Source organism: Muntiacus reevesi, chromosome 9, assembly GCF_963930625.1.
Source record: "Muntiacus reevesi chromosome 9, mMunRee1.1, whole genome shotgun sequence".
NCBI classification, from domain to species: domain Eukaryota; kingdom Metazoa; phylum Chordata; class Mammalia; order Artiodactyla; family Cervidae; genus Muntiacus; species Muntiacus reevesi.
Genome location: NC_089257.1, coordinates 11774957 through 11793273, shown reverse-complemented (window position 1 = coordinate 11793273; position 18317 = coordinate 11774957). Strand labels below are relative to the sequence as shown.

Here is an 18317-nt window from a genome sequence, read left to right as displayed (position 1 = left end):
TTGGTGAACTAAGAGCTTCCTGACGCACTGGCCACGGATCCAGTCACACATAGGTGAGTGCAGGTGAGGTTTTTTTTTTCTCCCCCAGGAAACTGTATAATCATAGATTCTTGGGTTTAAATTGACCTTATAAATCATGTAATCACTGCTTATCTTCACCTGACATTGAAATCTCATTTTCAGCATACAAGTTTTTAAGAAAGACAAACATATATATATATAATTTCACTTTAAAAATAAAAACGTTTGTTTTTTTTTTTCTTATGGATATATATTTAAATGTAGTTTGAGTAATACACTAGTCAGAATTAAAATAGAATAATTATGCAATTCAAATGTGCATCCAGGTTTTCTTCACTTTATTTTACAAATTGAGACTTTTCCAGTGACACTGCACAATTTTTAAACTCTACACAGCAATCAAAGTGATGCCCTACATTTAATCATCCATTTCTCCAATTTTGAACATTCCATGTTGTTTCTAAGTTTCTGCAGATCTTAATATTTGTTTTGAACATAATTATAAATTATTTTTGTCCTTTAAAAGTATTTTTTGTCAGGGTTTATTCCTAGAGTGAATATTGTGGAGCCAAAGAAAAATGGAAAAGTAATTAATTTTTTTAAATATATACTTCAAAAACATTTTTAAGTAGATCTAACTCTTATTTTCTGCATACTATATCCTTTTTTGTTCTGTTGGGGGAATCCCACCTGATAAAAATACAATGTACTAGAGCTGCTGTACATTTTTACATAAGTATAAAATTTTCCTCTGGATAATTGAAAAATAAAAGATTTTATCCATTTATATTTGAAAAGAAGACATATGTTTTGCAGAATACATTTTATGTTTATGTTTTCCCTTTTCTTTGGAAAATATATGTTCCTCCAATTTTTCATTCTGTTATTAACGGTAATGTGGTAACCTAGGACCAGGAAGATAAATGCTATGTGAAGATGGGAGAAGAAGACACAGTACTATATGTAGCAGAAACATAAAGGAGTGAGAATTCCATTCTTACTGTGGATGGATGCCTTGTCTCTCTTTGGTAATGAAATTTCAGGCATTAAAGGCATTTAACTAAGACACTCTTCATGACATTGTTTGTTTACACAAACATACATTAACATACACAGTAAGTGATCAATATTTTTTCAATGAGCAAACCTGTGATAGGTACTTAAGTAAAAGACTTCATATGCATTTGTGTTAAGTCTGTGTATACACGTTGTATGTGTAGCACATTAACTTTCTATCTTACCTATCAATCTATTTCTTTCTGTTCTTCACATCAAATTTTTATTTTCAGAACTTTGAAAATAAGGATGTCCTCTGCATCCTTTGTGTGCTTAACACCTATGCAACAGTTGTTTATCCACATCTACAGAAGCTGTAAATTTACTTAATATAACTATGTCAAATTGTGTGTGGAACATAATTTTGAAGACTAAAGAATAACAATAAACAGACACCATAATTACACTGAAGGTAAAATAACCCAGTAACATACTCTTTCCTAGAGATAACTAGATATATTCATATTTATTCCACATAATTAACAGTGTGTGAGGAACTATTAAACTGGGGTGCAGCTTCCTTTCAAATATTTATTTATGGTTCTCCTAAAGTAGACTAATGATAAACAGCAGGGGGAAAAGACGACTTGAATTTATCATAGGTGTATGGTCAGGGGAAGCAGTATATGTTACTCAGGGCAAAAGGCAATTCACTAAGTACTTACCCATCACCTAATAGGTATCATGGGCTTCCCAAGTAGTGGCGTGGTAACAAATCTATCTTCCAATGTAGAGATGCAGGAGATACAGTTTCAATGCCTGGGTCGGGAAGATCCCCTGGAGTAGGAAATGGTAATCCCACTCTAGTATTCTAGCCTGGAAAATTCCATGGACAGAGGAGACTGGTGGGCAGGCTACAGTCCATGGGTTAAAGAAGAGTGGGACACGCCTGAGCACCCATGCAATAGGATTCAGGCCCTGCAGACATCATGCCAGGCACTAGAGGTAAGTGAGAAAACAATGGAATAGTTATGTGTTCTGGCTGATATCAGGAAGAGTGTATCACCAATGACTAATATACATTTTCCTTAACTCCCTTCTTATAACACATACTTATTGATGGTGCCTTTCCTTCCACTTTAGAGCAGAGAATTCAAATGGAAATCCTCATGGAAGTGGGAAAAATTCTTAATTCTTTGAAGCAATTGTAAACTTAAAAACTTACAATCTGAGAATTATAATTTGCAACCTCACAGACACAGAGGAAAACTCAGAAGCGTGGGACACTGATAGCTTTGCAGGGTCACACGAGTGAGAACCAGGATGAGAATCAGAAGTCATGTAGCCAGTCCAGTGTTGTCTCAGCAAATTACATATAAAATATTGCTGTGGAGGAGTTTCACAGGGGACAGGCGCCACGTGTCTGGAGAGAGGAAAAGTATCATGGGGAAAATAAAGACTTGCAACAATTATTGGGGCAAAAGTGCTGAGGAAATGCTCCAGAGTTACAGGGAATGGATCATTCTGTTTTTTATTTTTTTCCATTTAGAACACAATCCTTTCATGATGAATAAGCATCATTCTTTACTCCTTTGTAGATAACTGAGGCCCCAGGAACGTGCTACCTTCTAGATGCACTTCTTCAGGCCTCCCAGCAACGTGACTGAATCTGTCCTCCTGGGACTCACACGGGATCCACACCTGCAGAAAGTGCTCTTCGCTGTCATTCTCTTCATTTTCCTGTTCACCGTCTTGGCCAATCTCTGCATCGTCACCACCGTCTGCCTCAGCCCCACACTGTCCGCTCCCATGTACTTCTTTCTCACCCATCTGTCCTTGTTAGATGCCTCCTTGACCTCCGTCAGCACCCCTAAAATGACTTTTGACCTGCTCTACCAGAGGAGAACCATCTCCTGGGGAGGCTGCCTGACTCAGCTCTTCATGGAGCACTTTCTGGGAGCGTCAGAGGTCATCATCCTCACCGTCATGGCCTACGACCGCTACGTGGCCATCCGCAAGCCTCTGCACTACACGGCCGTCATGCGGCAGGGGCTCTGCCAGCTCCTGGTGGCGGTGGCCTGGGTCGGGGGGGTCCTGCATGCCTCAGTGCCGATCCTTTTCACAGGAGACTTGACCTTCTGTAGTACCAACGTCATTGATCACTTCATGTGTGATTTCTACTCGCTATTGGAAATTTCCTGCAGCGACACCTACAGGCTTGGAATGGTGGTGGCAGCTAACACTGGGGGCAAGGCTTTGCTCATTTTTTTCCTGCTCCTCATCTCCTACATTGTCATCTTGAGCTCCCTGAAATCCCATAGTTCTGAAGGACAACGCAAAGCCCTCTCTACGTGTGGCTCCCACTTTACAGTAGTGATGCTCTTTTTTGGACCATGTGTATTCACTTACACACGTCCTGTGGCCACTTACCCTGCAGATAAGTTGGTGACAGTGTTTTATGGAATCCTCACTCCCTTGTTAAATCCTATCATTTACACAGTGAGAAATACAGAAGTGAAAAATGCCATGAGGAGTTTGTTAAAGAAGAGAGTGACTTAGGCTGTTCATGATGCCAAGAGAATAATGATTTATATACATAGGGAAGATTATTTGTGTTATAAGTTGTGGAAGACAATGAAGAATTTTTTCTATCATTGACAAAAATATAAGGCCCAGAAGTTAACATTTGTTGAATATTTAATATTGACTACACACATTTTAGGCATTTTGGTAAGCTTCAATATATTTTCCTGAGGTTTCCATGTTTGTGTTATTAGATTCAGAATAAGCAATGGAAAAAACAACTATATACCCTTGGTTTGATGATTGTAAAGGAAGTTTTTCTCCATTATCTTAGCTACTTACCAAATTCTTCATATATGTTAATTGGATGAAATTGGCTTTGATGTCAGAACTTCTTCTATTTTTGCTTCACCTGATGTAAAGCAAATAAGGGATAGAAATTCTTAGGTAGATATGTGGAGAAGGGACAACGGAGGAAAGGAATAGCAGCTGGAGCTTTTTCTGTACTATGAACTAATCAAAAGGAAAGAATAACTCATTCTCTGTGTATGTTAGTCCCTCAGTCATGTCCAACTCTCTGGGACCTCATGGAATTTAGCTTGCCAGGCTCCTCTGTCCATGGAATTTTCCAGGCAAGAATACTGGGGTTGGTTGCCATTTAACTTATCTTCCTGACCCAGGGGCTGAATTCATGTCTCCTGTGTCTCCTACATTGCAGGCAGATTCTTTTACCTCTGAGCCACTGGGAAGAACGGAATAATTCACATCTCTAATTATTTTCTTAACAAAGAATAAGTCAGAAAATTTGAAAGTATTCTTAATTTGCTCTATTTTGTTAAACACCTTTATGACTGACATTTTTTTGTGTGTGTGTATAAAGGAAATAATTTCATTTTCCATACCAAATCTTCAGGAACCAGTTGAAACAACATACACATCTTTTTATAAATCTCAACAAAAAAAGCATATGGGTAGATTCCAAACTACTGTTCTGTAGGTCAGATATATATATTTACATTACATGAATGGTTTATTATCTATTAGGCACAAAGAGAAGCAAATAGAGGTTTACTAACTTACTAATTTACTTGACCCAAATCACATGTGTTTCCTCCAGTGTATGTCAGGAATATTACACTGGAATGCAGTTTCCTGTCAACAGTTTCACCTACAAAATATCAATCCAGATCTTTAAAGCTCAGTCTTACTCTCTTTCAAATAAAGCAGAGTTGTCTGTTTTATGTTTAGGCCTACAGAAGAGAAAATGACCTGCAGTCTTAATGACTGACTCTGTCCTTCAAGTAGATGGTGTCAGTGTGCTTAGCCTTGTCTCATAGGTGACAACATATTTCTGCAGTGCGAGTTTATTCTCTTTTTGAAGGTTTGCTATGCCACTTCACTTTTACAAAGACCAACATGAGTATAGTAATGGTAATCTATAAAGAAAAAGAATCTGAAAAAGTATGTATACATATGTATACCCTGATAGCTCAGCTGGTAAAGAATTACCTGATGCAGGTGACACCAGCTCAATTCCTGAGTCAGGAAGATCCCCTGGGGAAGGGATAGGCTCGTGACTCCAGTATTCATGGGCTTCCCTAGTGGCTCAGATGGTAAACAGTCTGCCTGCAATATTGGAGACCTGAGTTCGTATTCCTAGATCAGGAAGATCCCCTGCAGATGGGGAATAGCTACCCACTCCAGCACTTTTACCTGGAGAATCCCATGGACAGAGGAGCCTGGCAGGCTATGATCCAGGGAATGCAAAGATTTGGACACCATTGAGTAAGTAAACTTTCAGTTTCATTTTTCTTCAAGGATAAGTCAAGTCTTGAGTAAATGTGGTTTCTACTCTAGAGCAATGAGAGCATTTAAAGAGAAAAAAACTAAGGCCAATGATTACATCTTACAGGCTATATCAGAGGCTCAGTGAAGGAGTAAGATTAATGCAACACAAATGATAAATTGTCAACAGAACACTTGGAAGGTATGAGAACCGAAAAAGTAAAGGCAAGCAGTCTGGTATTCACAGTGGATGCAGTTTTACTAGATTGTCAGTAAATTTAAAGCTCCTCTAAGATCTTCCTTTACACATCCTCAAAAATCTGTCCTGAGGATAAACTACCATGTGACTATTTTTCATTCATTAAAAATATATATTTAGGGAATAAGTGTGCTTCTCCTAAAAATCAGTGAGATACAATGTTTGGATCTGTTATATAAACATATTTGGTTTAATCTGGAATATCATTTGGTAAAAATGTTAGGTGTTAGTGAGGGAAGTGAGCTAACTACTGCTGAATACAAACTATGATGCATACATCTTGACAGGCTCTTTACATACATTATTACTGTAGGAACAAGTATTAGTAAATAGATTTCTATCCATTTTATACAAGACTTCAACTCAATAAAGTTAAGTAAGAACATGACGTCTTTTAGACTGCTTCCTCTACTCATCCCACTTCATGATGGGAAAATATCACTTCCCCCTTTCTCACTCCTTGTTGGGGAAATATCAAAACACAGGTCTGATCACTGGCGACATTGTGAAGACTGTCTTTGAGGCATTTTCTATTTCTCTTTGGAGGGGAGATTTTTTCCTTCATCTCTCTGTTGATCTCAATTTCCCAGGTTTGTCACACACTCCTGATTCCATTTGTGTCAAGGAAAATCATCTGCTGATCTCTTTTTGGCAGATGTATTATCCTTCATGGACATCATGAAAAGTGGGGTACAATAGGCCCAAGAAATGAAATTCAAAGGCTGCCTTTCAAAGGAAGGGGCACTTTGGTAAAAGAGCTGTTCAGAGGGGAAACAAACAACCTGGAGCAGCCAGCATCTGCTGAACGGAAGCTGCGGGCACACAGCGGTGGGAGCCGGCCCCCGGGGAGACCTTCCGGACAGAGTACCGGCTGGATCCTGCAGCCTCTCCTTTCAGAACCAGCCCTGAGAGGTTACCGCCCTGGCTGGCGACCTGATGGGTTGAAGAGGGCTGTCCGGCCGTGTCTGTGCGGAGCTAGGAGTAGGTCTCGTTCGCCGGCACCATGTCCCGCCTCCGGAGTCTCGAGAGTCCTCTCCCCGAGGGCGGCCTTCCGCGCCCTGCCCGCGTGCCCGCAGTGCCGTCCTTCTGGGCCCCAGGATGGGAACCTTGCGGTCCACAGTCTCACGTGCTCGCTTGCTCCTCTAGGTGCTTCCGGTTCCGGGTGCCCTGTGCTTTTCACTTCCGCTTCTGCACTGGGCCTCCAATCGTCCAACCTCTTTTCAACTCAGCTTCTGGCCAGAGACCTCTCCTGGGATCTCAGCTCCCTCCTGCCAGCCTGTGCCTGTCTGTCCCTGACTTGGACCTATGCGTCTATGCCCTGGGCCTCAAGTTCCCCTGCCGTTCTAACTGCCCGTGATTCGCTTTCACTGAGCGCTTTTGTGGTCACCCCATTTCCCTATGTCAACCTCCCAACCTAACTTCCTGTCCTTCAGTAATATGACTCCCATTTATCCACCGTGAGCTCTCAAAGAAGCTCAAGAACAGTGACTTGCCTTCACGTATGCAATGTATTCTTACTAATTTTTACCTCTGCTGTGAATTAAATCGGGCTTGCCAGGTGGTGCAGTGGAAAAGAATCCACTTGCTGATATAGGAGATGCAAGAGAGACTGTTCGGTGCCTGGGTCAGAAAAATCCCTGGGAGAAGGAAATGGCAACCCACTCCAGTATTCTTGCCTGGGAAAGCTCATGGACAGAGGAGCCTGGCGGGCTTCAGTCCATGGGGTCACAAAGAGTCATACCCAACTGAGCGACAGAGCACAATCACTGAAGTAACTGATACTCTGTTTGGCATGGGTAGCACCTTGAAGAACTATAAAGGTGCTATTTCTATAGAGCTTTTCCCTTTGTTATATGCCACAGAGTTAACATTTATATTTGTATTTGTATTTTGAAGCACTATTGGATTTGTTTAGTAGTTCTAACAGATTTGGTGCAATTATTTGCATTTTCTGTATGTAAGATTGTCTCCTCTGTACTCTGTTAGATATGGCTACTTGCTCTTAGTAACATGCATATGAGGTTTATGCATGTCAATGTGTTCATCAGTAAGTTATTCATGTGATTGCTGAGTAATATTTTGATTTATGGATGTACCACAGTTTATTTTTTTCTCAGTTAACAGATATTTTGGCTGTTTCCAGCTATTTGAACTTATAATAAAAGTTGTTCTAAATATTCAGAACTGGACATGGAACAACAGACTGTTTCCAAATATGAAAAGAAGTACGTCAAGTCTGTATATTGTCACCCTTATTAACTTATATGCAGACTACATCATGAGAAACTCTGGGCTGGAGGAAGCGCAAGCTGGAATCAAGATTTCTGGGAGAAATATCAATAACCTCAGATATGTAGATGACACCACCCTTATGGTAGAAAGTGAAGAAGAACTCAAGAGTCTCTTGAAGAAAGTGAAAGAGGAGAGTGAAAAAGTTGGCTTAAAGCTCAACATTCAGAAAACTAAGATCATGGTATCTGGTCCCATCACTTCATGGGAAATAGATGGGGAAATAGTGGAAACAGTGGCTAACTTTATTTTTTTGGGCTCCAAAATCACTGCAGATGGTGATTGCAGCCATTAAATTAAAAGATGCTTGCTCCTTGGAAGGAAAGTTATGACCAACCTAGATAGCATATTAAAAAGCAGAGACATTATTTTGCCAACAAAGGTCCGTCTAGTCAAAGCTATGGTTTTTCCAGTGGTCATATTTGGATGTGAGAGTTGGACTCTAAAGAAAGCTGAGCACTGAAGAATTGATTCTTTTGAACTGTGGTGCTGGAGAAGACACTTAAGAGTCCCTTAGACTGCAAGGAGATCCAACCAGTCCATCCTAGGGGAGATCAGTCCTGGGTGTTCATTGGAAGGACTGATGATTGAAGCTGAAACTCCAATACTTTGGCCACCTGATGGGAAGAGCTGGCTCATTGGAAAAGACCCTGATTCTGGGAAAGATTGAGGGCAAGAGGAGAAGGGGTCGACAGAAGATGAGATGATTGGATGGCATCACTGACACAATGGACATGGGTTTGGGTGGACTCCAGGAGTTGGAGATGGACAGGGAGGCCTGGCATGCTGCAGTTCATGGGGTCGCAAAGAGTAGGACACGTCTGAGTGACTGAACTGAACTGAACTGATAATGCATGTAAAAGTGTTTCCCCTTGTTTTGTAGGTTAACTGCTTCTAACATGTGAACTCAGCTCCTGTTCAGACTCGATGGAACCAAGGAACAGTATTTCTTATTTTGTCCCCTTGGGCCTCACTCTTTCTTTTTGTATTTTGACAGTGGTGGGCCGCCTGTACATTATCATGACTAAAACTCTCAGTAACCTTGAACTCATAGACATACATGCCCGGGGCTGTGGTATGTGTTTTACTGCTGGTGGCGTCCTGGGTTGGAGGTCTCCTGCACTCAGTAATGCAGCTCAGCACCATCTATGGGCTCCCACTCTGTGGCCCCAAGGTCACTGATCACTTTATGTGTAACGTGGACCCTTATTGAAACTGATACGTACTAACACCTAGACTATTGACCTCTTAGTACTGGCCAATGGAGGGCTGGTCTGCACTTTTGTGTTTCTGCTCTTATTGACCGCCTATGGAGTCATCCTGCACTTTCCGAAGAACCCGAGTCAGGAGGGAGGCAGAAAGTCCTTCACATCTGTGGTTCCCACATCTCTGTGGTTGTCTGCTTCTTTGTTCTTGTATTTTTATATATGGAAGACCTGGTAAGACCTTTCCTGTTAAAAAATAATTGAGTGTCTCTTATACAGTCATAATTCTCATACTGAACTCATTAATCTGCAGTCTAAGAAATTCTGAAATGACTAATACTATATGAATAAGCTCTGGAGAGAAAAAAAGGCAGACGAAGTTTTAAATTAATGCATTATCCATTATGAAGTTAGTGAATTAGCATTAGGGGCAATCACCTTAGAATGTAAAAGTCTTCATAAATTTGATACATACTTTTCATTTCTTTAGCAGATTAGTGACAATTATAATTAAATTGTGTGTTCATACTATTTATTAATAGCAATTCCCTGATTGTATGTAAACTGACTAACATTTAGTTTATCATTGAATCTTGAAAGGTAGCATACACTTAAACTAGGGAGTCAATAAATAATGTGTCACAAATTAGTCAGTGAAATTTTTATAGTTACTAATTTTAAATTAATTTGTATTTACTTTTATTTTTCTTATTCTTGTTTTTATTGTTAGATTCTTATTTTTTATCTTCTTTCTACTTATTGTACTAGTTAAAATATATTGTGTGGCTAGAGTGCTTTTTTCCTCAGTTTCATTTGTGTTCATATGAAATTTTAGCAATATATTTTTTTTAATTTTTCAAATAAGAAAAAATTCTATTCTAATGATGGAATTCATGCAAAATGAAATCATGTAGAATAAAACTTATCCCCATCATAACCCAGATTCTTCTAGTCCTTTCAGATGCAGTCACTGTATTCTCTTTCTCAGATTTCTCAATTTATAATCTGCAAATACAAGCATGTTTTCATTTATGTGTTGGTGTTTCTGCTTCAGTGTATACATTTTTCATTTTACTGCACAGCCTCCTGGAGATCTGTGTATGCCAGTTTACTTAGATCCTAACTCAGTCTAGTTAGTTCCTACTACTTAACTCTTCATGCAGCTACACTAAAATTGATGCATCTGGTCATTTTCATGTTTTCTTCAGTTTTTTTCAATGTTTATTAATTCTGTGATGAAGTTTTTTAAATTTTGTCTCTATGAGCTCCAAGAAGTGGAACTGTTTAGTCAGTTATTTTATGTATTTAAATTTTGACGTTTATAGTTATTGTCAGAATGTCATCTGTTTGGGCATCTTTTCACATGTTTCAAGGCATTTATATTCCTTTTTCATGAACTGCTTATAAATTAACTTCATATATTTTCTTTGATTGCTGATCTTTTCCATTTGATTTGGATAGTGTGGCCACTTTAACAATATTTTTCTTTATTACTCCAATTCATGACAATTGGGCATCCTTCTTTGTTCCTTTAATTTCTTTCATTGATGTCATATATTTTTCAGTGTACCATACTTTTACTTCCATTATTTACTTTATTCCTATGTATGTTATTCTTATTGATACTATTTTAAATGGGATTAGTTTCTTAATTTTACTTTTATATATTTTATTGTGAAATACGTAAATGCAACTCATTTTTGCAGGTTGACTTTGTGCCCTGAAAATTTGTTGGATTTATTAATTAGATCCAGCAATTTTGGTTCAGTTGTCTGTATTTTCTGTGTAAAGATTATGCCTATTCTGTACTCTTTTAAATATGGATTTTTCTTATAGCATTATGTATTTGAGATTTATGCACATCCTTGTGTTTATCAATGTTTATTCATTTTATTGCCAATTAGCATTCCATTTTGTGGATGTATCACAGTCCTTTTAACCTTTTTTTGATTAAGAGATATTTTGCCTGTTTCTAGCCATATTAACTTATGATTAAAATTACTGTAAATATGCATGTAAACTTTTAAAGAAACAAGCAGATTCAGAAAAAATAGAAAATAATTATTTTTGAGGTGCTGCTGCTGCTGCTAAATCGCTTCAGTCGTGGCCCCATAGACAGCAGCCCACCAGGCTCTCCCATCCCTGAGATTCTCCAGGCAAGAACACTGGAGTGGGTTGCCATTTCCTTCTCCAATGCATGAAAGTGAAAAGTGAAAGTGAATTCGCTCAGTCGTATCCGACTCTTCGCGACCCCATGGGCTGCAGCCCACCAGGCTCCTCCGTACATGGGATTTTACAGTCAAGAGTACTGGAGTGGGGTGCCATTGCCTTCTCCGTTTGAAGTACTAGATATAAGAATTAAGTGGCAGTGATCACTGAGAGATGGAAATTTAGTTGAGTTCCAAGTGTTTACCTGTTTATTACTTTTAAAATGTCTCATGTTGTTGTACGGAGAGGGATACATAAAAAAAAAATCCCAATAGACTTTCTGAGTTGAAGATAGGAGGTTCAGGGTCTGAGGACACCCAGGCAGCTAAATTTATGAGAGTAAAATATGAGAGGATACAACTATAGTTCTGGAGTCTTGAGGGGGTTGTGGGAGAGAGAGAGAGATTATTCATTACTCAGGTTTCATCAGAGTACTGATCTGTCCTTGTATTTAAGGAAAATACCTGAGGTTGGAGGGAGATTTACCCAGATGGATTACAAAGAGTGCTTGGAGCTCACATTCGGCCTGGAATAGTGTTTATTCTCACCAGCTGGGAAACCTCATTGTTCACAAGGACAGTGCTCTTGGTTGAATACTCAGAAAGATTTTACATCAGTAGTGGGACATGATTAGTCCTAAATTGAGCCCTTCTCAGGATGTGACTCAAAAACCATATTAACAAGTTAAAAAATAATCCCAAACGAAAGCATCCAAGGGAATCAAAATAAGAACGATGTTCAGGATTTTGTGTGTTTGCTAATGTGAGAAATCGATCTCACTGTTTTCCTTGTGATGCCCTTGTTTCTTTCTTTGGGAAGGGTTATTCTGGGGGCATGCTGTTTTCTGTGAAAGTGTTTATGTAAGATTGGTACCATTTATGGATTAGTTGTTATAGAACTGATTGATGAAAGCCACATAAGAATGACATTTTGAAGGGGAAAGTAATTCTGAGCATTGATTTATTTAGATGCTAGATTATCCCAGCTTTTAGTTGTTTCGCTCTGTGTGATTAGAAAGTTGTCTTTTTCATAGCAGTGCTTCATTTTCTTTTCTTGGCAAGTATACATCTGTGAATTAATTTGTAATATCATTGTATCATCTTTTCAAGATCTCTAGAATCGAGAGTGATGGCTCTTTCTTCAATATTTGTTTAAAATCTACCGTTTTAACCATTTTATTTATTTATTTCAAAATCTCGTTTGTATCCCTGCATCCAGTCTTAGTTCCACCTTCAGGATGTCTGCTCTCTCACGCAGGATCAGTCTTGGCAGCGTGTCAACTCTCTGAGCGCACAGGCTCAGAAGTTGCAGCGGGAACTCATCTGCTCCAAATCCATTCCAGGATTCTTGCCTGGAAAACCCCAGGGACAGAGGTGCCATGTGGAGAGTTGGACATGCCTGAACGACTGGCACAAATGCACGTGTGGGGTCTTAGTTCCCCAACTAGGGATTGAACCCAGATCCCCTGCACTGTGGGGATCCCCTGGTGGCTCAGACGGTAAAGAATCTGCCTGCGATGCGGGAGACCTGGGTTCCATCCCTGGGTGGGGAAGATTCCCTGGAGTAGGGCATGGCAGCCCACTCCAGCATTCTTGCCTGGAGAATCCAATGGACAGAGGGGTCTAGCGGGCTCCAGTCCATGGGGTCGCACAGAGTCGGACACGACTGAGCGACTGCGCACACAGCCCTGCTCCGTAAGGTGGATTATTAACTATTGGACCATCAGGGGGTTCCCCCCTCTTCAATCCTGATTCTGATGTATTTTTTCTTTTCTTTTTTTTCTTAGTATATTTCGCTAGAAATGTATCAATTTAAAGTTTAAAGACCTAATTATTGGTTTTAAATAGATTTATTATTTTTAATGAATTCCCCTTTACATGATGTCTGTGTTCTCAATACTGTTTCCAACTACAATGCTCTCTAGGTTTATTTTAATTTTTCTTTTCTAGTATCTTGAGACAAAAGCTGAGCTCATTTATTAAGATATTTGTTTTCTAATATTTGCATATAAAGAAAACTCTACATTTCTTTCTAAGCACTCTTTTAGTTGCATCCAGCTAATGTATACATATTATATTATCCTTTCTGTGTGTGTGTATACATATATGGATACATATATATATATTTTTTCTAGATATGTGTGTTCGGTCGTGTTTGACTCCTTGTGACCCCATGGACCCATGCACTGTAGCCCAGCAGCTCCTTGGTCCATGAGATTTCCCAGGCAGCGATACTGGGGCAGGTCGCTATCTTTCAGTCCAGGGGATCTTCCTGACCCAGGGATCAAACCTGCCTCTCTTGCAACTCTTGCACTGGGATGCAAACTCTTTACCACTAGCACCAACTGGGAAGTCCTGCTTTTTGGACATCTTTAATATAGATTATTTTATCTAATGTGTATCATTACCTTTCTGTAGAAAATGTCTGAAGATTTACACAGGTAATTTTAGGCTTGTATTGCTTAATTTGTAAATGAAAAATGTTTTATTTCCTTTTGTTTATATGTATATGTCTACATACATGCTATATACATATATGATGTAGGTATAGACATGTGCTGATGATTTAAATCCTTAAAAATGCGCAGCAGCTTCTGTCACAGCCTGGGGCGCTTTCTACTTTGGCAAAGTCCACGTGAGGACTTTGAGATAAGTGGAGTGACCCCACAAATGTTTTCTCTTTCACCATTTTGATACTAAAACAGAGTCTATCAACTTGTCTGTCTGAAATCATATGACAACCTTTATCTGCATTTGAAATAAACCTTAAGTAACTTATTCTGAAGTTAGCATTACTAATATTTGGAAATAAATTCAGATATTATCTTCAAAGACAAAGCTTAAACTTAGAAGAATATTTGCCTATTTTTAAGGTTTGATTTAAGTTAGAAAGTTTTTACATATTTCATTTTTGTCTAGATTTTATTTTCCCTTTTGGTGATATGGTCTCAATTTACACTTTATGCTTTTCCCCCCAGAGGGCAGGATTCTATAAGTCCTGTTCCACATGGTGATTGTGCTGGTACCATCTCTGGAGATAACGACTCTACCCTCAAAATTATGATTAATGTTCCAATGAATTTAATTAGACAAAAATCACCCTTGGAGATGGACCTACTAAAAGCCTCACCTGTATGTGCTGCAGTTAAATATAGACCAAGTGTTGACAGCCCTTTGCCTTTAACCTGAGGAGTGTTTGTCTGTAGTAGCAATCACATGAGAGACTTCTAGTAGAATTAAAATGATGGACTCAGAACATAATGAAGTGTATATATGAAATCATTCCCATCCTTCAAGAAACCCAAAATTCAACAATGCTGTTTGAAGACAGGACAATATAAGTGAGAATCAAAATTTTGCAAAGTCCATTTCACTTTCACCGGTATAGACACAAGCAGCAAATTAATTTTTTTTTTACTTTAATCAATCCTTACATAATTTGAAGTTTTCTCTCTCTCTCTTTCTCTGATTAAAATGGTGATTTAACATTTGTTTGTTATCAGGACAAATTCTGATGATAGTAAACATTTTGAGCTTCTTTTCACAATCAAGATTCAGAGTTCCTTGGGTAACAGGACATTCATATTCATTTTGAAAATTCCAATAATTGAAAAGTATTTTTTTTTCTGAATGTCTGAGATGAATTACACTTCCTGCAAGACTGACTGACTCAAAATCCAGTGATGCTGAATGTACCTTGCTCATTATTTTGCCAGAGATGGCATCAGTGCATGAAGGACTAAAGAGATGGCACCAGAGCTCAGAACATGGATTGAATAACTTTCATCTTCTGCAGGTAACCCAGGAAGTGTATTCAGACACAAAATTCTTAACAAGGCTTTCTGTTTTGTAAGAGCACATTGGTGGAGTGAGAATTCAATCCTTTAAGAGTTTTCCTTTGGATTTTCATAATCAGCCATGTTAGGATTCCTTCATGATTATCAAATATGTAAAAATTGATTCTATTTGATGATACACCTTTTGGATAATTTCATATTCTAATGATCTGAAAAAAATTTACCTTCCAGAAAATACTCTTAGAAATTAATTTCAAGGTTAATGATTTGGCAGTATTTTCATTTCAGGTTTTTATAACTCTGATCCTACTTTCAATTTTTATGTTCTCTAAATATAGCATGCTAATCTGTTAAAATTAAATGATGAGGTAGCATCCATATATCTTGACTGATTGACTTCCAAGAACTCAAGCAAATACTTACTAAGCAAGCTGTGACTTCAGGTCCTACTTTTCTATTCACAGATGAGCTTCAGCATCCGATCATGTGTTTGTTGGTCATTTAGAGGCATTTTCCCTCTGTTTGTTGATATTTTAATTTATTTCATATTTTTATCTTTTGTTAGTTAATTGCTTACAGATCTTTACTTTCGATAATAACTCTGTGCATATCATCTAACATGTGTTCAGACTATTTTGTCCATTGATGTTTTGTTATACTTTCCTAAGTTCTTAAAATATTTGAAATTTTCAGATATATTTGTTTGAGATTAATTGATTGGTTAAGAAGTTTCTTCCAACCCAAGAAGGAAGAAAGTCACCTCTTTCATGAAATGGACATTAAATCTTGCTTTACTTCTTTTTAAAACTTTAATCAGCTTTTATTTTTGTCTGAGATATAGCTATATGTACAATTTAAAGATTCTAGATAGAAAACTAGTTGTAGGGCTTCACTTATTTAGTGTTCATTTCCCACATTTCTTTTTTTTATTTACTTGCCTATCTATTAGTTTGTGGTCAAGGAAGATGGTTTCATCAGCCTTGTATTATAATATCTGAAAGTACCCAAACATAATAAACCACAAGGACTGTTTGTTGAATAAAAAACAAATTATTGTAAGATTTTAGGAAGTCACTTTTAATAATTGTATTTATAGATAATGCTGTCCTGAACTCTGGAATAAGACATACAGAAGAACCTATGGAACAAAGGAAAAATGTAACTGAGTTTGTCCTCTTGGGGCTCACTCAGAGTGTCGAGGGGCAGGAAATTTTATTTGTCGTGTTCTTGCTCATTTACATTGTGACCATGGCGGGCAACCTGCTCATTGTCTGGACTGTGGTACTTAGCCCAACATTAGATGCCCCTATGTACTTCTTTCTTGGCTACTTATCATTTATGGATGCCTTTTATTCTACTTCAATCACCCCAAAGACAATTATAGACTTACTCTATGAGAAGAAAACCATTTCATTTCAAGCTTGCATGACCCAGCTTTTTACAGAGCATCTATTTAGTGGTGCTGAGGTTTTCCTCCTGGTTTTCATGGCCTATGACCGCTACCTGGCCATCTGCAAACCCTTGCATTATTTGACAATCATGAATCACAGAGTGTGTGTTCTGATGCTGCTATTGGCTTGGGTTGGTGGGTTTTTACATGCTCTACTTCATATTATTTTTTTTTACAACCTTCCCTTCTGTGGCCCTAATGTCATTGACCACTTCGGGTGTGATACGTATCCTTTGTTAAAACTTGCCTGCACTGACACCCGCATTACTGCCCTCACAGTAGCTGCCAATGATGGGGCGATCTGTGTGACCATTTTTACACTCTTACTCATCTCCTATGGGGTCATTCTGCGCTCCTTGAAGAATCTTAGTCAGGAAGGGAAGCGTAAAGCCTTGTCCACCTGTGGCTCCCACATTACAGTGGTGGTCCTCTTCTTCGTGCCCTGTATTTTCACGTATTTGAGACCTCCTGTTACCTTACCCATTGATAAATACTTTGCTGTGTTTTACACCGTTGTCACCCCTATGCTGAACCCTCTAATCTATACTCTGAGAAATGGAGAGATGCAAAATGCCATGAAAAAGCTATGGATCAGAAAAAAGCAATGAAGCAGCTGCAAAATATATTACTTATTTTCAACAAACAATTGCTCTTTCAAAGAGCAAGGAAAGGCGTGTGTGATTTTTTTTTTAAACTGTAATAAGTGTCTCCTCAGTTTAAATAACTTGAGTATGATGAAAAAGGTTTATCATTTGAATACTTCCAATGATCAAAATAAGCTTATAAACATTTCATATTTTCCTAATGCAAACTATATATTTAGTTTGAAACACATTTTTATGGTTTCTGCAATTTTGGAGGAAAATGTATACAGTTTGGGGGTATAAAATATCCTATTGAAGCAATAAATTTGTGTTCTATATGATGAGTTATACTGCAGCTAATACTGCAAATTTATTTAATTAGGGAAAGGTTTTCTCATGTTTTTCTCTTCAAAAATGTAATCTTCTTCAGAATAGAGCTCATTACAGATTTCAGGAAAAATAATTTTAAAAATATGATTAAAAACTTGGTTTATTCCTCCACACACAAAGACATTCCATATTAACATTTGAAGTAGATTTCTTATTTCTCTATCTATGGGATTCTTTATGCACATTATTTTATTTCTATTGTTTAGCACGTTAATGTCAAAGAAGAACGTTTCAGTCATAATATTATTAAGGAGGTTATGTTTGTAAAAAATAATCTGAAAGACTGAAGTTTTATACAGAAAAGTAAACAAACCTTACTCAGTATTCCAACTGGGTAATCATATTATTGCCTCATTTTTGTCAGCTTTGTTTGGGGTTACATCTTCATAAATGTGGCTCATTCCGCTTTCCGGATACTATAGAGTACCTGGTAAAACCCCTGCTGCATTTTCAGTATCCTGGTCACCTTTTCTGCTTACATAACCTTCTGTGGAGACCCAGGCACACTGGTCTCTCTCATGTGTAAATTTAGCACAGTCTATCATCCATGCACTTTAAATATTCAGTTTGGAACTTGACACCTAAATATTTGGGGTTATATCATTGTTAAGAAAGACTCTGACAATATATACCATTATTATCTCTTATTAATATAATAGAGATTGCTAGGTAATAAAGATGCCAGAATATATTGTTTTATTTGACAGAAACAGCATTCATAAAATCCTCCTCTGAATTAGGCTTGAAACAAAATATTATCTGCCTCTAATATGGTCAGTGCATGTGGTCCAAGAAGATTATTATTTTGCCT

The 18317-nt window shown here is 38.1% G+C and overlaps 1 protein-coding gene across 1 annotated transcript; it reads left to right on the top strand.

The window, feature by feature from the left end:
- Positions 1-16222: 16222 nt before the first annotated feature.
- On the top strand, positions 16223-17140 carry LOC136174645 (olfactory receptor 4A15-like). The gene has a single exon (XM_065944820.1). It carries the CDS (start codon positions 16223-16225, stop codon positions 17138-17140), a length of 918 nt encoding a protein of 305 aa, XP_065800892.1.
- Positions 17141-18317: the final 1177 nt, after the last annotated feature.

Coding starts and splice junctions, on each gene's coding strand:
- LOC136174645 (XM_065944820.1), top strand. CDS start 16,223: ATGGAACAAAGGAAAAATGTAACTGAGTTTGTCCTCTTGGGGCTCACT.